This window comes from Lepisosteus platostomus, chromosome 20 (genome assembly GCF_059453375.1).
Source record: "Lepisosteus platostomus isolate fLepPlt1 chromosome 20, fLepPlt1.hap1, whole genome shotgun sequence".
NCBI lineage: Eukaryota > Metazoa > Chordata > Actinopteri > Semionotiformes > Lepisosteidae > Lepisosteus > Lepisosteus platostomus.
The window spans coordinates 12295522-12316639 of record NC_142630.1 but is presented as its reverse complement, the minus strand read 5'-3'; the positions used below and the strand labels follow the sequence as shown (position 1 = coordinate 12316639).

The 21118-nt window shown below is 36.4% G+C and overlaps 1 protein-coding gene across 7 annotated transcripts in view; it reads right to left on the bottom strand.

The window, feature by feature from the left end:
* The window catches only part of znf536 (zinc finger protein 536), a 172701-nt gene that overhangs the window by 54942 nt on the left and 96641 nt on the right, over nucleotides 1-21118 (bottom strand). For all 7 annotated transcript variants that reach the window (XM_088613645.1, XM_088613646.1, XM_088613644.1 and 4 more), the window contains one exon: nucleotides 1352-1504. In XM_088613645.1, coding sequence (XP_088469771.1) covers nucleotides 1352-1504 — 153 coding nt within the window. The remainder of the gene's footprint in view (nucleotides 1-1351; nucleotides 1505-21118) is intronic.

Below are 21118 nucleotides of genomic sequence, written 5' to 3'. Positions count from 1 at the left end.
AGAAAAGTACTGACCTATTCACATTGTTTTGATTATTACACTACACCCATAATCCTTCGGATGAGACCTAAAATCGAGATCCTGACTCTCTGTGGTCATTAAAAATCCCAGGGCATTTCTCGAAAAAAGTAGGGGTGTAACCCCGGCGTCCTGGCCAAATTTCCCATTGGCCCTTACCAATCATGGCCTCCTAATAATCCCCATCTATGAATTGGCTTCATTACTCTTCTCTCCTCCCCACTGATAGCTGATGTGTGGGGAGCGTTCTGGTGCACCTTAGCTGCCATCGCATCATCCAGGTGGATGCTGCACAGTGGTGGTGGAGGAGGGGAGTCCCCTTTACCTGTGAAGCGCTTTGAGTGTCCAGAAAAGAGCTATATAAACATAAGCAATTATTATTATCCCAGCAGGGGATATCCCTAATACAAAGTTATACAATGTCACTGCTAAATATTGAGTTCTGGGGTATAAGACATTTCTAATGTCATCAATAAAGAAACAAAACAAGAAGTCTGCTGTGCTCAAATTATTAAAAAAAGATAAGAAAAAATCATTTTAACATAATATGGGAATGTTCTGAGACAGCTTTGTTTTCAAGGCTGGTCTCTTTAACTCTGTTCCCTAAAATATTCCTTGTTCTTCTGTTGAATGATAACTGGTCACTAAATTTCTCTGGGCTACAGAGGCAAATGTGGCTGGCTAGCATGCCTGCTGCTAAGAAGATGGTTCCTGATCTCTGATGGCCTCTGCATTCCCTTCCCCGCTCTCAGTGGGCTCTTTCCTTGCTTGATGTTGTAGCTGTGGAGCTCTCTATTCCACAGGTTCAAGGGCCTGGGAGCAGACTGTCTGAGAAGCACAATAGCCTTGTTGATCGTGCTCTTAAATACTGATTGATACCTGATGGGGAATTCTGGGGTCCTGTATCTAGAGAGGGAGGAGAATGCCACCTTGGCAGGGAAGATATATTGGGTCGAGGGTGGGACGGGGTGCCACCTGGAGAGTTTTTTTTTTTTGGTGGGGGTTTCCCCCCTAAAAATCAGCATTAACAAAAAACTAAATAAGTTGCCTTTCTTGCAATGAACATGTCTTCACTGATTTCTGCCAGGCAGATCATCTCCACCCTTGACATTGACTTTATCTGCAATTTAATCTTGAAGAAAAATGAGAACAGAAGGAGATTCAGCAAGGGGTGAAGGTGGGGTGAGGTCATTGGTGAGATGAGGGTGTCAAAGTGGCACTTGTGCAACGGGCAAGGATTCTCCCATTACCCCCTGGTACTGCGTGTGCTGAAATATTTGCATTTTGGTCTCAGAGCATAGCATTTTAAATCTAACAGTCTGAGGACCCATACCTGTGTGTATCCTCAGATGGACCTTCAAGTGATGTGATGTTCGGAAGGTCTTTCCACAGTATGGACAGTCCTTCATTGCTGATCCCAGGCCCCTGTCTCTCACAAGGGAAGGCTGCTGGACTCCCATTGGTTTTGCTACTTCTTCCCCAGCATCTATAACACAGACAAGGTCTCACGTCACTTCAGCACTTGTCAGGAACTGTTTTCACTAAATCTGCTAACACTACACAAAGTCAAACACATCAATAGTGCAGCTATTTTTCCCCATTTCAACCTGACAGAATGCTGACAATTCATAAGCTTTCAGTTTTTTTTTCTCCCCCTCCCCAACCAGTTCTTTTATCCTTGCTATCATCATCTTCTGGTAGCATATGGTGGATTGTATTGAAATGAACAATACAAGAAAAGAAACAACGATGTCAGCAATGGTTCTTATTTGTTGGAGTCAAGGACTTTGATCTGTAACGTTTCTTCTGCTAAAAACAAAGAGTCGGGACCAGAGGCCCTGGCCTCAGTGAATTATAAGTTATTTAGGGTAGTGTGCATGTGGGGCAGAGCAGCACCTTAAATAGAGATTTTGAGTTCAATGTATTTATATTTATTTATGCAACAGGAACAAAAATAAGAAAAATAAAGTCACAGTATTATGGCAAAAGCTTTTATTTTAATTTTGAATTACATATTATGGATAGTTAAGAGCATTATCAATCAATAATTTAAATTAGATAACATTAACCTTTATTCATTAGACAACTGCTTTATCATTTTGCAAACCAGAAAACTGCCATGTTTTATAATTATAACAACTGAACAAAGGCCAAGACATTTTAATGTTGTTTCATTTTTTTGTCACAGAAAATTTCATGTTGGGTAACCATGTCTTTCAAACACAGGAGTTAAAGAAATTAAGGTAGTGATTTATGGGCTTGAAATGTTTGATATTTCTGTGTTTGATATGTCACTTATGATATTTCTCTTTTTTGTTTGTAAATAACCTGTAAAATAATGTCACTTTTAATTTAGGTTTCCAAATGTTAGTTATAACATCTGAATTTTTTTTTTTCATATTTACCGAAGCATCCATTAATTTAACAGTTTCATCCAAATCAGGATCGCAGGGGGCCATAGCCTACTCTATCTTGGAAATCCATGGACGTCTGGTGGGGCACACCCTGGACAGGACACCAGTCTATCGCATGGCAGACCCACACATATTCTCACACTAGGGTCAACTTCCCAGAAGCCAATTCCCTTATCAGTATGTTTCTGAGCCGTGGGATAACAGGAGCACCATGAGAAAACTCACACAGGGAGAACATACAAACTCCATGCCATGCCTACAGCACCTCAGGTCTGGAACTACCCCAGTGCTACAAAGAAGCAATGCTAACTATTGTACTCTCGTGCCATCCTATCAAAATATCCATACAGTATGTCACATTTAAAACAATGAAAACACTTATATAATTCTAGAGGTTTAATGGAAGAATATGGAAATGGAATGTAAAGGAAAACTGAAAACAATGGAATTGTTTTGATGTTTTCATTTTATATTATTCTCTTTGAACAAGTATTATTTGATTTCTCAAAAGGCCTGACTCCCCACCTTTCTGGCGATAGTAAGTTAGTAGCTCCACTTCAGGTCAAACAAACCTGACCACAAACTTGAGTGTATTGCATAGTGTGGTGAGTTTACCTACAGTTCAAACAGTTCAAACATGACATTTTCTTAAAGCCACTGCTTAATCTTTTTACTTTCATTGTAAATTTCACTGAAAGCCCACATACTCATTAGACCCCAGATTTTTAAGCCATGTGTACGAGCAGCACACCAAAGAAGTGACATTTTGTCCCACCAAAACATGTAATTGCAGTCTGAGGTACATGAAAATACTGTAAAACTGTTTCTCCATTCCTTCTGAAAAAGCACAATTATTGGCAGCAATCCATGGCCTGCGTTGCAAGTCAAACAGCGCATGACATGGAAAAACACAAATAAGGTTAAAATTTCAGCAGCACATGATATAAGTACTATGCGGGGGAATGCTTCTGATTGGAGCAACCCACTTAGGCAACTATTTTCAGAGAATCAAAGGTTTCTTGCACTGCTCTTAGATTTTTTATTTTATTTTAAGAACTCGAAACAAAAACAGAAGCAGAACGTGAGATGTTGCGACTGACTCCACTCAGTTATTTTTTACTCATTGCACCTAAAATCAATAGAGGTGAGTTACCCTCTTCAAATATCTTTCATCACTGTAATCAGAGGTAGCAAATTGCACAGAGAATTTAGAAACTGTTGGTGTCTCTCTCTGGAATCACTTTAAATACATTGATATTCTTCTCAGCAGTCTGTGTAACCAGACTTTTGTATTTTTGGACACAGCAACCAAAAACACCTCGCAATATCTTTTCATTTAGTAACTGGCAGGAAAAAAGTCCCTAGTGAATGCTGGCCCATGTCTTTGTCTTTAATCAGCTGACTGATCCAGGCTTTTAATATGGCTGTTCCAATTATTGTAAAAGTCATCTAGTACCTTATAACCACAAATATTGACAGTTTATTGCACAACACATTTATGACATTTGAAGGTCACATCATACATTATACATAGTCTTTTAGGGAAGTGACTGGAAGAGAGAGATACATGATAACCCACTACCTATAACTATTTTCTACATATTGATTTTTTGTGTCTTTTTTTATTCAAGGAAATATCTATGGGACACAGCATTCAAATTATTTTCACTATGAAAGCTTCTGTTTTAAAAATGCACTCTTAGCCTGCATAAACTGAAAAAGAAGTACTGTACCCTGCCTGGCCTTACTCCCCTAGATCTTTGTAACAGGATGTATTTCAAAGCTTCCTATGTGCAAAAGGGGTATGGGTTTGTATTTTATCACGGATAAACCTTTGATGAGCTGGTCAGCTGCAGGTTACTTTAATTAAATAAGAAACTTGATATGGATTTTAATAATAATCTTCATTTGTACTCCCTGTTTCCATAGTTCTGTGGGACACTCAATATCTACAGCAGTTTCCCCAGTAGTTAATATCACTTATGGACTGGACAAACAAGATTCAAGGATTGTGCATAAAATATATGCTCACATTTTATTAAGCTAGAAATTATTCTTGTTTTTAATAAAGTGAAATAAACATTGTAAGCTCCTCTTTTTTTATGGGCTTACCCAAATGTAATGTAACATTACAGAACAAAGAATAAAGATCAAATTCTACTAAAGTCATACAAGCCATCTGGGAAAAAGATAAACATCAGTCACCCTGGCTGTCTAGCATATCAGAGCCGTGCCACTGAGAGTAAGCACTGGAGTGACACAATAAAAACCTTTCATTCTCCTGCAGATATTAAAGAATACTCCAAGCCAGTCTGCTTGTATTTAGTATGGGTGCAATTCAAATAACTGCATTTACGGATATTATGTTAATGGTTTATATGTGTGACTATTTTATAGTAAGTATGCAGTTTGTGTGCAGAAAATACAATTAATAATAATAATAATAATAATAATAATAATAATACATCAACACATTTACCTACTATGGCAACGCAAAAATAAAAGCAACAGAAAGCTCCTCCATTCCAGACCGGCCACACCCTGTTTCCATTAATTGCTGAAGATGAAAAAAAAAACATCTCCCTTAATGGTGCCCCTGCAATCACACTTCCGAGCTAAATTGTTCTGTGGTTTTGATACTGTGATATCACAAAAAAATAAAAACTCAAGACACTTCTCTCCATTATTTTAATGTGTCACGTGTTGTGCGATCCACTGACCTCGGCCTGTATACGTACAAAGAAAATGTGCAAGAAATCTTTTTAAAAAAAAAAACAAGTAAAATGTGATGACATCATTTCAAAGGCATTAGCTTTTAAAAATGCACCCTGAGGGGATTTATTTCCTTACTCCAGAGCAACATAACACCATCCGGCTGATGCGCTGTTCTCTTTTTTATTTGGACTGGTGCCATCTTTGTGAACGCCTGGTTCATGCAAGTTAATCAATTTGAGGTTTAGTTACACTGCTGAGGCTAGCATTCTATAGACTGCTAGAAAGTAATTCGAACTTGCAGAATTTATTAACCAAACACCAATTATCATTAAACAGCACTGCATTATCCAGCTTTTACTACCTGACAAGAACTACTTAATGAAATTTTAGATTAAAGATATTTAGTGGTTGATTTATTGTGCAAAACCCTAATGTAGCCCATGTACAGATGCTAGTAGAAGCACTTTTTTTAGAATGGTGTACACAAGGGACCTCTAACCCTCCCTGGTATCACAGCAACCAATGCGGTCCAAAGAAAACAGTTAAATTTTTTAAAATGAGCATCACGCATAATACAGTACTTGGACAGGGGTTTGTTGTGACCTGTGTGGCAAAAAACTGTTTACTGCACAATGTTTGCAAGATGAAACAGCCACAAAATGTGTTACATATAAGGCTTCAGAGTAAACAGGAGCACCAGATGTTCTTTGATGTTAATAATGGCATTTATTATTAATATTAATTAGACTGCATTCAGCAATACATTTGGGCCATTTCCAAGTCAATTAAGCAAAATGGCATTCGGGAGATGTTGAGAACGACATTTTAAGGCAGGTGTTCCGCAGTCCCCTAATAAAACATTTTTGCAGCTTCAGAAAAACAACCATTTTAAGCTGAATTTTCCTTTGTCTGGAGTAAAGCTATGCTATCATGCTCTGAATGTTACAACAGTTTTTTATACAGATATTGTATTTAAAGCACAAAAAATTAACGGCACCTCCTCACAGACGTTTTATGTATTTTTATCATGCTTTACTGCTGATGTACACGTTCATTTAGTAAAGACAGATGGACAAAAAAGGTATAGAGAAAGATAAACAGGTGACTAGCAATGCAAGAAAGATAAACACATCCCTTACACATGCCACAGATTAATTTTTTCTACACAAAAAGTGAATTTAATGGTGAAAAATAAGGGTAAGACTCTGAAGGCCAAAAGGCACATGAGTACCAAATGCTATTCTCACTACGGCCCATTTGCAAAAATCAGTTCACTGATTTTGATACCAGTGATGGCAGTAAATACCAGTAAAAAAATCTAATTACAGAACACATGGTATTGGAGAACAGAGGGGAATGTGTTTTCTATATAATCTGGTACCCTGGCTTCTGAAAATATGTGCAGAACAGCTCTTTTTCTCTATCATGTATAATCTAGACCTTGAAAGGGTTATTGCGCCACCAGTGAGCTCCGATTTGGCATGAGTTTTTTTAAGCTCTGCAACACAGTACCATACAACGGTACATTAACAATCTGTGCATTCATTTATCAGCCTGCACATTTTGGATTGTATATTTATGGCACAGTGCACTTTTCATAGCTGAAAATTAATGAACATGCCTCTCTTGCAACAAACATGCACCTGTGCTGCATAGATAGTAATCAGAAACATTTATTTTTATTAGCATTTGTGTGGGTAAAATTGCTGTTACAAAATTTTTTTCAAATAAAAATATTTTTGGGCCGTTCATAACATCTAGAATTATTTAGAACAGTTTTATTATTTTTTTAACGCACATTCATTTCCATATTTATTCTACATTTTAGCTAAATGAAAAAGACAAAATAAAAATGTGGGTCATTTATGTATTTATATATTTTTCACAAGCCTCAAGCTGAAGATCCTTGAACGTCTTCTGTGCAACCACATGAAAACTCAACAGCTTCCATTTATTTACACTTTCGGTTTCATTAAAAGCTTAAACAATGTATGGCATAAATAAAACATTAACCTTAGGAAAATATAACACTCAACAAGCCGACATAAGTAATCCATTTACCACAAATCTATGCCATGTATTTTTTATATATTCATTTGGGATTCAAATAAAGGCTGCAAAGTTTTTTCATCTTTATATAGAAAATAAAAGGAAAAGAAATCATATTAATAATCATATACTTTAAAAATAACAGCAGGGACACCTTACTGGCCTTAAAGAGAATAGCTCCACTGAGTTTCCACTCAGGAATGGAGCCATAAGTTTTTTGGCATCAGTCCATCTTTGTTTTCTTTGTAGGTCTGCTCAAGCTTCAAAGAAATTAAAGCTCAAGAAGCACTGAGGTTTTCCTAAGTTTATCATTCTGCAGCCTGATCATAGTTATGGGTAAAACAAAGACTGCAGTCGGAAGGAAAAAGACAAAGCTAGTCAATCTACGAAAGGCAGGAACACATTTAACTTTTACCAGCTTGATCTACTCAAGATATGGTTCTCAAGATACTGTATGAATATTGGGGACATCATTAAGCACAACCTTTCATTTGGCAGGAATTGGTTATTTATCATTAGTTACCATTAGCAAAGCCTGAGCAGTTTCATCTTCAGACAAATTGTCTGTTTTCAATGGAGACATTAAGAATTGCTGTTGCAAGAGGCACTGGTTTGTATGGACACAGATAAAATTTTAGCTTGTGTGCAGTCTCAGACAAACTGCTACTTTACAACAACTCAGAACCAAATATCCCAATTGGTAAGAGAATTGACAAAGAAAACTTTAAACTAATATTCTGTTATAAAGTGTATCATTTGGGACCCTGTTGATCATGTTTTTAAGCTGTTTTTTTATTTTTTGAAGGCACAGGCAGAACTGAATGGAAATGATCAAGCTCTTTCCTGTAAGCACACAGATTAACTAAACACCCTTCAATTTTTTGGACACAAATTGCAAGACGCAGTCAAACAACAAATGTGTAGTCTTTGAAGTTTGTAAAATATACTGTAGTATCTGTGTTCAAAGTGAAATCAATTGCTACAAGGACTTTTAGAATGTGGGAATGCAAAACATTTTGAAGAAATGTGAATGATCCACATATTGTAATGTCCAGGCTGATGATGATGATAACGAGGACACATTTATTTCAGGTCACTGTTGATTTGAGGCACTGTACCTTTAAAACATATTTTTACATCATCCCAAGCTAACATTGATTTTCTGTTGTTATTGTTCTTCTTCACTTTGTTTTCCATACAAGATCAGCAGAAAATACAGAACCCAAAAGGCTGCTGATGGATTTGTTAATTCACATATAAAACGTGTAAGATCCAACAGGCATATGAAGGCATAGACCGAGCTGCATGACAAGCAAGCTAGAATGATAAATAAAGAAATAAATAACTAATTGTCCATAATTGGGTAGGCAATTAGAATTAGGAGAAACACTGAAATTATCTCTGGATCAATAGCTCAACTGCAAAATGTGCAAAGCACAAATCCTTTTTGAATCATGGCTAATCAATAGCAAATAAGGGAAAGTAATTTAAACCACAAAATTCAGGTTGGATTTGTTTGCCCATTTCAAATTCATCTCCCAATAAGAAGCAATGAGATTAAACAATAACCCAGTACTGCCACCTTTATGACAGTAAATTCTTCAAAAAGACATTACCCATCTTTATTTAATAACTAGCATTTTCTCAGAAAAAAAAATTTAAAAAAAAAGATTTATATTGTAGCTCCCAACATTTAAAAAATTCATGTTAGGCAGTTCAGTCGGAATAAATTAAAAAGCTATGATTTGTCAAAGTAGCCTTAACAAAGCCTTCCCTAGTTCCAGTCTTGTGAAGAGATTTGACCCTTAGGGTTAAATAAACCATGCAAAAATAACCCTACAATACTGTGACATTAATATCATAAGAGCTTTCTTTGCCTGAAAATGAAAGGAAATCAATGAAAAACACATTCTCATGCACTTTATTTTATACAGCATCACCACTTCACACTTATAAGTTTACAACACTGATGGGAAGAATATCTCACCCCATACATATCCCTATTAAAGATCATGTACTGTTCCGCTCTAAGAATGTTAATCTGTTATGAAGGTCATTGACAGAGAATAATAATCACCATTGGGGATCTAACAATTTGCCATTTCAGAACATTGCTGATGACTCAACTATTAATAGACTTCTTATATGACTAAAACTATTCTGGTATTTTCACAAAACCTTATGTCTTCTACTTGTCACATCTTTTATCTGTAGAAGATATCTGACATTTGGTGCAAATTAATGTGAACCAAAACCCAAAGAAATTTACATGACTGGATATTGAAAATTAAATATAAATGTTTCAGCTAGAAGGGCCTTTTCTCCCTTTTTTATGACACTATTTGTGCAGAAGAACAATAATACCAACACTGACTTTTAAGCAATAACCAGAATTCTATTATATAGATCCAACACACTGCAAATGTTTACAACTAAACAATAACAATTTTTTAAACTAATTTACTCTAAGCTACAGAGTTGCTGCAGCATTCAACATATGTGTCTGTATTTGTCTGCGAACAAAATAATTCTGGCTTAAGCTATTTTTATCAGGCTTTAAGCATTTGTTCTTTTAAGTGATCAGCATTTATGGAATCACAAATGGAAGTTAGAGGGCTTTATCTACAGAGGCTCAACATCTCAAGACTAATTACAAATTAATCTGGATCTGTATATCTGCAATATGAGGGCAATAAATTGTCCTGCTAAGCACTATCTTATATATTTATAAATATCTAAATAAACCAAGTAGTGAAAGGCAAAAACGAATAAAGAAACATAATTATGTGTAGACTATAACCGTATACTTATACAGAAATCAAGGTTGAGGATTTTGTGCATGAATAATTAATTAATGTGACGTTTAGTTTTGGAGCATATTCAGTTTTATTTTCTCTTAGTTGAAGGGCTTCATTATGGAAGGCCTAGAGCAAATTTAGGAAAAGGCCTTGCTAATTGAAATTGCAAAAAGAAAGTCTATGCCTAACATTAAGTTAAGACACAGGTTGAGTCTTTCTTAGTGAAGTTAATGTGCTTTTTCGAGCCTTTCAGTTACAGTATATTGCAGAGCTATTTGTGTTTAATGACACTGATCCAGATTAGCATCTAAGTTTTAATATAACAGAATTACCTGGGACACACATTGCACTGCTGTGCTGAACTGTTGCAATATTTACTGTGGTCAAAAGTAATGAATTAGTACAATGAAGGAGTATGAAGAAAAAGGGTTTCTTAATCAAAGTTAGCAGTTAAAACCAGAGTTCCACATATTTTCATTTTACAATATGGGAGTAATCAACACTTTTAAGCTTGACATCAGACAGGAAAGGGAACCACAGAGATCTTCTCATTTTGACTAGCCTAAATCTGTAAACTCATGCTGACACTGTTGTGAGTCTACAATTAGATTGCCACGCTGTGTGGTCCCACAATGTAGTTTCTTTCCCTTTTCAGCTACTGTATTCGAACAGAAGGACTTTGGGCACCTTGACTTGTGTTAACTGCATGAGGCACAAGTAAAGGAAATAGGTCATTAAATCAAATGAGCTTGGCCAACCTCTAAGGATACCAGAGCTGATTCAAATCAGCTTGTTTCCTTTTAAAGGAGCCAGAATCTCACTTCAGATCACCGTCATTAAATCAGACATCTAGTTGCCTCCTGTTTTGTATTCAAATCCATTTGATCTAAGTAAAATTAAAAAAGTAAGCATTTTGTGATGCCATAAATGCTACAAAATGTGTATTGTTTAAATGAGTGCTCCTTTACCATTTTTATAGACACACACAATGTGAAACTATTTCTTCACAATTTTCCTAATTATGCAGCATTGCACTCCACATTTAGGAGAGAACCCAGTTCATCCGGCAGTGTAGTACATCATCGATCTGGTTGATGTGTGGCCTCACACAACAGCAGATCAGGTGAAGAAATAAGAAATTACTTCCCCAATTAAAATAAAGGGCAAAGTTTAGGGAGGCCAGATTGTACACACCCAGAATGCCTGAACACCAGGGTGAACACCCCTAATCTTACACTCCTACACTCCTCTCTGAGTCAGGAAATCAATATAACATCTCATATGTTAATGTTATAACAGACAAGACCACCTACAGAACAGTATCCCCAGTCACCACACAAAATGTCCAAAGTATAATGGCAAAATGTCTAATGTATTATGTATATACCTGTTGCCCTGTAAAACCACACTTAAATGATAAACACCATGCATGGAAATAAGAGTAGGAATGAATGGAAATAAGTCCAGAAATGTATAGCTTAAGTTATACTACACATGATTTAAGTGCTAATGGTTCAACTCAGATTTCACTAACTGCTCTACAAAGGATTTTTGTTGTTATTGCTTTATCTTTACTAGAGATAACTACAGTATGTGGATCTCTGGAGTAACACATACAGCACTGTAGTTAAAACACAAAGGTAACTGAGAAGAAAAAAGAAGAGAGCTAATAAAATAACCTGACAACAGGGGTAAGCAATATGTTAAATCCAGAAAGAGCACAGTATTCAGTAATGATTTAAGCAGTAAGACCAATCATCTAATAGTCCTTGATGGATAACTGTATGAAAAAGATACATAATTTTTTGACTTGCCATTTACACAGCGATGTACCTGAAAGCAGACCAGAATAATAGACAGTTTAAAATGTCAGAGAACTAACTAAGAAAGGGGGGATTGGTCTGTAGAATCTAAATTAGAGAAAGAGCTATTAGCACCGGCTGTTCTAAAGCAAGCTGCTGGAAAGAATATATTGGGAACTGTCCTCTGAAATATTTACTCTGAAATACCTCAGTCAATTAGCCCTCAGTTGGAGTTGACCAGTCAGAAACAAAATATATCTAGTTATGAAACCATCATAGTATATTCTCTGTCTCAAATGCATGTATAGGATTTACCTATCTATCCTACTGCAGACCTGCATATTGAGTAGAAGCCAACAGCATATGATTGTGTTAATTAATCTGCCATTGTGAGTACAGGAACAGCTGCAGTGGTCTCGTGGATACGTTGTCAAAGGAAAACAATGCAATGTTAAGCTTCTGACTGAATCTTCTATTACAAAGGAGGTCTAACAGAAGCTAAATTCATAAATCCACAGATCAATTTTTACCAGCACTAATGTCTGACCTTTAAAGGAAAGGTTTTACATACTTAATTTCAGCTTGAAATATGGTTAGATACGTGATACCTAGGATTTGAGCCAATTCTTTGCTTTGAAAACAAACAGATTGGAGGGAAGGTGGGAGCTAAAGACCTGATCTTTTAACTGCACCAGGATTCTGCATAGGGGCGCTGGTATTTTAAAACAATACGTTTAACAAGATTAGGCTGGAGCCATCAATCTCTGTTATATGGCTTTAATTTCGGGATACCAGACAAATCCGTGAGGAGTTTCAGATACCATGATGTCCTGAAAGACACGCTGTAGGGCAAAAAGGAGATCTTATACAATGATCCAATGTCTGTTGCTGTCTTCTAAGTAATATTTACTTTCTCTTTAATCTACATCATACAATGATGGATGAAAAAAGGTTACATTCTGAAACAGTCCATCAGATTGAAGCCAAAGAGAGGAATGCAACAAATGATGAAAAGGTCAGAATAATTTGTTAAATGTTACCAAATCACAATATTTATGCACCAGATTTTATACATTTAAATCTAGCACCCATGGGTATGGGGAAGAATACATATAAATTAGTCTGTTAATAATACTCCAGGCACATTAAATATTACCTAATAATTACAGGATTAAAAGTTAATTTATTTCTATTCATTACCGATCAGGCTGTTGAAAGTAAAGTGCACTCCTTTAATGTTGAGGTTAAGAAAAACTGGATAAATAAAATTTTGTAAGATGAAGGACCAAATCTTGGAAAAAGAAGGTTATATTATACTGTATGGAAAAATGCCTTTGATAATATTAAAGAAACCTATTTTAATTGCTATTTAGATATTCATACTTCATTTGGAGACTTGGATAATCTTCATTAAGCAGTCTGTTAAAGACAGATAAACATTTGAGTGATCAATCAGCTGATAAATATATAGAAAGAATGAAACATTTGCAGGGTAAAATCTAGAGGCTATGTTTTTATGCAGCATACAGTACTTGAGATGTATTGAAATATTAAAAATGGATTTTGTTCTTTCCTGCTGCTTGCAAAGTGTTCTTTATTCTTTCTTGAGAATCAAATGTTGGAGGAATATGGTGATGATCTGTATAAAAGCTGCTTCGAACGGTTCAGAAGGACATGAAGAGTGCCTTGGACCACAGTATCTCGGTATACATCCCTGAGTACACACATTTACTGGTATTGTTGCATACCCTGAAAAACAACTGCAAGCCCATTTATAGCTTCACCATTTTATAGTCCGGTGTTAAAAAAAATGTGATTTGCATGGGTTATTTTGCTTAGGAACCCTGAAATGACCACTTGTTTTAAAGAGATTTCTGTAATCCTTATGAGGTGTAGCCAAAGTAAAAATCCTTAGATTTAGTCAAGGTTCCTACTTCCAAGTCAGCATCCTGTATCAATATATAGCCACAACACTGGTGTAATATAACCAGATGGCACCTCTTACAGCACAGTGCCCCTGAAATAGTAGTGTTGCTAGGATCTGCAAGACGTGGGGTGCAACACCCACAACTTTTTCCATGTGCCAGAATACCAATTCTGACATCTTTTTGCCTGCTTATTTTCATACTATAGAGTTCATTCATTTCAACATATTTCATACAATATAATTTGTTGAATGCAAAGATACACATTCAGAACCTCTATCAGTCTTTTATTCTAATAAATAAAATATATATGTAAGAATACAACAGTTTATTTTATTGGAAAAGTGTAAATACTTCTAAAATAACACTGACATTAATCGGTTCAAAGTAGAAAGATGGTAGATATCAACTAATTGTGGATTAGTGAGGGGTTAAAGCCTAAAAGTTCAAAGTTTATGACTACATATAGACACCCTTTCATGCGAAACCGCGTCATTGTGCAATTGCTCTTTATGGTAAAAAAAAAAATTATAGAATTAGATTCACAGTGATGAGCAGCTTTGCTTCATGCAAAAATAATATAGAGATATCCTAAAATAACTGCTGATTTTGAAGTTCTAGTTTAGATTGACATTTTATTTTTCCTTTTTGAAAAAAAAAAAACATGTTCCTCAAGACCAGAAATGCATGAAATGGGAAAGAAGGGCTCAGAAAGCAAGACAATAGGATTTCTTTTCCTCTATGCTGTCCCTCTGAATCCTCTTCTGATTGTGTGTCATCTCTGTGTCTAATAGGAAATACCTGATTCTGGCCCACAGAAGACTGTGCTAGCACGATAAAGTGTCACCTGTGGCAGCAATGCAATGTGGTATTTTGTGCTCAAGGGGCTCGTGTTGAGCTACCAGGACTTAGCAGGAATCTTAGGTAACAAATGCCCACCAGATGCAAGGAACTGTTAGTCTCCTGATCCTAAGCATGAGCTAAACCCTTGTCCCTAATGGGACCAGCCAAAGTCCTTATAAGCAGACAAATGTTGCACCACCCAGTCTCTAATTGCTGGTAATTTTAAGTCCACTGATACACAAAATGGAATTCTCCTGGGAAAAGATGTTAGAAAATGATTGTGAGCCGAACTGCCCCAAGTCACTAAGAAAGAAAAGCATGGGGACAGCTGACTCCTTATTGCAGTCTTTGTTTGGTCTCTCTATCAATGCAAAACTGCATTAAGTTCAACTTACAAGGGAGAATCAAGCATATACTAGTCATACGGTCTTCCACATCTTAAAAAATTTGATGCGGAAAAAACGTGCGGTAAAAATCATTACTCACCCTGCAGTTCGTTACATTTTAGTGTTCCTTTGCAAGAGCTAAAGAAATTAATATTCTGCCCACTAATATAACTTGAATTACATTCTATGGGAAAATAATATTCTGTCTACAGTATATACAGTATATTTTTACATTCGTAGGTACACCATGTTTATTAAATGCATAAATGATGTTTATAACTATTTTAAAGACAAATGTGAGGATTCAACAATTACAAATACAACAGGTGCATCATTTACAGTAACCAGATTTGGCTGCTTTTTTTCTTTCTATTCAGATACAACTGCTTTATTTGTATGCAAACCTGTGGTAACAGCTCTTTTCACATTAACTTAAAAACATATGTTCTTTACAAAAATAAAAGGTGTTACTTAGCTGAACCAGTCATAAAGCAATAAAATAATAATCTGTGACACATATGTTTAAAGTCATGTTACCGTGACCTTAAAATATCTATATACTGTATATAAAATAAATATTTTTTATCTTAGTTATGAATGCACATGAGCCTTAAAAATAAATCGAATCACCCCACTGGTTCAAAGTAAAGGTCCATAGTAGAACATTTGTGTATCAGCAGTGTTGCTGTGACATGTTCTCAGATTCAAGCAAAGATCCATGCAGGTGCTCTAAATATTTAATTATGAATTATGACCATTAAAAGCAAAATCGTAACTTGAACAACAGCTCACCCAAGTTTTGTATTTCAACATAACTACATGAATTCAGGTCTAAACCTAATTAACCCACAAAGGTTTCATGTCTTAATCCCCAAAGTCAAGGAGGTTGTTGTCCTCACAAATGAGGTCAATGTTTCCCCATGAGAAAATGAAGAAAGAACATAAAGTACTCTCTTTAAGTTTCCAGATCTGATAGGACAACACAGGCGACTATGGGAATATGGCTAAATGAATATTATATGATCTTCATGGTCTTGCAACATTATCACCTGTTTAGCAAACTCCCCACCCCCAATTCTGCCCTTTGTCATTCTAAGGTCACTGAAGGGAGTAATCTGATGCAAAAGAAAAATCAAACAGGACCTATCCCAATCTACAGTGGAAAACATATTAATAATAATAATAAACTTTATTTTATATAGCCCCTTTAAAGGTGGTTTCTCAAAGCGCTTTACAGGATGACAATTTATATTAGCTTGTATAATAAGTGAATGCTCCAAAACATCTCCATAATGCTCTTCTTCTTCTTCTTCTTCTTCTTCTTCTTCTTCTTCTTCTTCTTCTTCTTCTTCTTCTTCTTCTTCTTCTTCTTCTTCTTCTTCTTCTTCTTCTTCTTCTTCTTCTTCTTCTTCTTCTTCTTCTTCTTCTTCTTCTTCTTCTTCTTCTTCTTCTTCTTCTTTTTCACAGCCTTAGTCCCATACTGTCCTGGGGTCAGCTGCTTTGGTTGCTCTTCTCCACTTGTCTCTGTCGAGCACATCTTCCACACTCACTTCACATACCTCCATATCTTTTCTCACACAATCTATCCACCTCTTTCTAGGCCTGCCTCTTCCTCTGTTACCTTCCACCTCAAATTCCATTACCCTCTTTGTTACTTCATCAACGTCACTCCTCATGATAATGCTCCACCGCCAATCTCAAAAAACATTTTTATCAGTGCAGCCTACCTGTACCTACATGCAGGTTTTAATGACCTAAGTGGTTATGAGACTGTGTGCCTTGTAATGGCTGTGAAAAACATAGGGCAAATGTGGTCTCATGGAAGTCACTAGGAGGCCATATTTCAATTTCAATTATTCAATTACATGTCCTCCATTGTTGATGTTTTAGTACTGCATAACTACCTTTACGTAGGAGTAGGTGCAGTAATAATAATGAGTAAAATGAAAAAGATAAATGAACAACAACACATTGAACAGTTAAATTGTTTTGGGGGGCACAAATATACACAAATCTTATCTTTAAGTACATCAGGACACAAATAGTGATTAAACAAGCATTTTAAATTAGTGGTATATTTATAACATGGATGTTGAGTGGACAATCAAGTTATCGTACTTAATATTTTAAGTACCCACAATATCTAAAAAAACAAACAATTAATGAGGTGTGAACACTGTAACATACTTGAGTACATATACATATATTTTTGTTTTGCTTTACAAATCCTCTTTCAGAGACTCTCAAACTCCAGTTATAATATTGAGGGCATATTTAGGCTGACTCTCAGTTTTAATTGATATATCACAAGAGTACGTCTTATTAACAAACAATACTGACAGCAAAAAGGAAAATGACAGTCAGAAATCAGTAAATACTATCTTCATGCATCACAGGAAGAAAACAAAACCAATCTTAAGATCTGCAGATCCAATGATGCCTCTAGCAGTTGCAAATCATCTCTGCCACCTGAATATCACTCCAGTAGTTACTACCCTTGGTTACTTTACTTAATTACAGATGGTTAAACATTTCAATATTCAGAGGTTTCAGCCACCATGTTTTCTATCTGACGTGGAGAAGGTCGTATTTCCGAGTCTCCCAAACTAATAATACCCTGCAAAGTGTTACCTAAATCATGTAGCACCAATTTTCTTATTCTTCTCATTTGCTTGTGTAACAGTTCTTGGGGTTTCTGCCCTTGCCGCTCCTGCCCTGCCAGTTCGTCCCTCAGTGCCTCGGCTCGAACCCGGGTCTACGGCGTCACGCAACAGGGAACTTGCCAGCTGAGCTAAAGGAGAACTCCCGTACGGGGATGGCCCTTCGCCGAGCATGGGGAATTAAACAGGGGGAGAATGTAATGAATATACCCCTGCGTATAACAGAGATCTCAGCCGCCCAGGCTGAGGGTGTTCTCCTTTAGCTCAGCTGGCAAGTTCCCTGTTGCATGACGCCGGAGACCCGGGTTCGAGCCGAGGCACTGAGGGACGAATTGGCAGGGCAGGAGCGGCAAGGGCAGAAACCCCAAGAACTGTCACACTTGTTATAATTCACATCTATATTTTCTAGCTCTTTGGTAAAGGCAGTAATGCTGTATTTAACAATCAATACAGTAAGGACCACAGATTAAATGTATGAAGGCGGAATATTTCCGCCTACTACCTCGCACAAGATTGCTTTTGCCCTGTATTTTTCACAGCTCAAAGCTGGTGTTTCCTTAAGGACCTTTTTAGTGAGTCCACAGATGCTGTATTGGGCTTGTGTCAGAAAACATCACTACAAGTGAGACTGGCAGTGTGGCATTATAGACATGATTTGGAGCATACTATCATTACACAATAATCTAATATGTTCTGAACTGCAGTTTGGTATACAGCAGTTTATGCTTGATTTTTGATTTGCAACCTTTGCAACAGATTTACTCTTTAAGCTAAATCTGGCACAGGGTGTATCATGTGTTTAATACTACGCCTTGTCCCACCGCTGATCTGGGATTGAACAAGTCAAGGCACAGTGTGTTTACCATGACATCCCCATAGGTTAGAGAGTGTTAATCAGCTGTGGCTAGTTCGCTTCACTGTACCCATAATGAGCTTCAGCTCTGGCAAAGGAGAAAACGAATGGCTTATTTCCACCTGCATGAGACTGAGCTTACAAACAGTTTTCATCTTTGCAATGCAGTCATAGCCACTTTGCTGTTGCTTCCACCTGCAGGGTCTAGGCCTGTACTGCCAATAAGTGTTATTTGGTATCCACCATAGATATTAAAAAATACATCCATCTTACATGGTTCCAATTCATCTCATTTCATAATCTGAAGCTATCCGCAACTGCCACTGTCAAATCATTATATTCATATTCGACATTCGGAAATAACCGTGCTTGCATAGTATCTTTCCCATCTTGAGAACAACAGTTTGGAGAACCTGTCCCTCAGCAAGCAAACCAAACTATCCAAGGCCCAACATAAAGGAGCTATACTGTACATGGCCCTTACAACTCAGGAACAAGGGAGAACAAGGTACTAGAAGAAACAGAGACTGTGCAAGCTGAACTCTCCATATAAGACTCATAGGCTTGTCAAATTCTGACAATTATGTGTGAAAAAATGTAAATCTCCTGAAGGGTCATGATTTCAGTCTAGCAAAGCAAACCACTAGTCTTATGGAAGAGAAAGCCTATAACCTATAACCATCCTGTAACACTGTGAATACAAGTTTGACTCATTGGCAAAATCTCAGCAGTTGATGATTTATACATACTTACTGTACAATCACCTACTGTATTTAATAACTCCTCAAAATGATAAAAAAGAGACCTGTAACAAACATCTTTGTTATTAATGTAACACTATAATGTTGCTGAATGTTAAATAAAAAGGGTTTAAATTTCTTACGCCACTACTGAGCAAAGCGCAATACTTATAAACTGACAGCAAAAATTAAAATCTGTAAATTGTATTTTTTAATACACATTGTAAATATCAGCTGTCACAGTCAGTGTTTACTGATTTTATCTTGAGGGTTATTACTTTTTCAGAATGTGGCAATTAGAAAACCTTCTATCATCTTAAAGGTTTGCATTGTGCATAATTTGAAAGGAAAGCACGGGGAGATGGTGGCAGATTGAGTTAAAATGTCGATTCATATGCTTATCAATCTGGCTGATTTTGCGGATTTTCATTTTGCTGATAATATAATTACTATTGTGAAGTAAACACTGACCACAATATTAAATTACTTAACAAAATCACTAAGAAGCATTTCATGTTTTCTTGATGAGCAGCTGTCATCTTAGAATTAGCCCAACAGACTTGTGCAGCTCTCGCCCTTTCTCTTTTCATCCTTTGCAACAGATACAGTGTGTATACTTTTCCAGTGTGTCCTCTTTGGTTTTCTTGTGATGTTGTGATGTTGTGCTGTGTATCTTGTATTTTATGCCCCAGCTCTATCTTGCACTAAAACCAAAAAGTATTGACCACAAAAAAGAATTGGCCCAGCTGTGACGATTCGCGCCTAGAATTCACATCTTCAGAAGAAACAAAAGAAAAAAAAACAGGCAGGTGTGACCAAAGAAATAAAAGCAAAGCGAACTACTTAACATTTTTAAATGGAAGCAGTGGACCTACAGTAAGTAACAGTGAATACAATTAAAAAAGAACTAGTTTGTGATGGAGCTAACTGTGACATAAAGGTTGATTTCGGAAATTAATTAGGTAAATCCGTTAGCTTTCTATCATTCTTCGGGGCAGAAGATAGAGTCTTTTTAGGACTTAGAGGATGTACAGAGGAGAGAAAAGCTTTTTTTTTTAAAAAGGCACAATTGTTTATTGATTTTGTAATAGGCTTAGCGCAAAAGAAATAAACTCCAGGTCAACACGTCTACAAAAGCTAGTGACCAACAAACGTGGCTTACACAGAAGTAACAGGCCTGCGTTCAAATGCCTGGATATCTTTGGTCACACTTCCCGAGAATATTGGTAATACAATTGTTATCTTCTGTCTGCTGCCTTCCATCTAATCAGTTGACTTGGAAACAGAGCACGGAGTTAAGTACGAGAAAAAACATCAACACTTACAGGTTTTAATGGATCAATTTCTGTATTTTCTACCTCTGCAATCTTAACACAAGTGAAAGGAAAATACCTCTTTGCTAATGGTTTGAATAAATAGAAAAAGTACAGGTATTGCTTCTTCATGCAAGTATCATTTAAGAGTATATTGGATGCTCAGACCTAAATATCATCTATCATCTAGTTTTTTTTTTAAAAAGACTTGAAGACTGTGTACATTTAGCAGTCATCTTCCAATGAAACCTACTGATATGACCAATCAGCATTCTTATATTAAATGCCCTCAAAATCTGATGTTAATGTCAGGGCTCAATCTGGTTAAGAATGGCAAGGAAGAATTTAGCTCATGATGATGGATTCCTGTTTACTAAAACTCAGCCCTTGTTCAGTTACTACACTGACAGAAAGGATACGTAAATATACACTCTGTATAGGCTGATATATGGATGATAATACTAATTACCTCATTTTGTTTGGGGCACAGCAGTCATTAAAGACCCAGTGGGGCCATTACCATTACTGTCCCACCAAAATGATGTTATTGCTATATTAATCTCTGCTGCTCACATTTTAATAGCATGTGTTTCAGGTTGGTT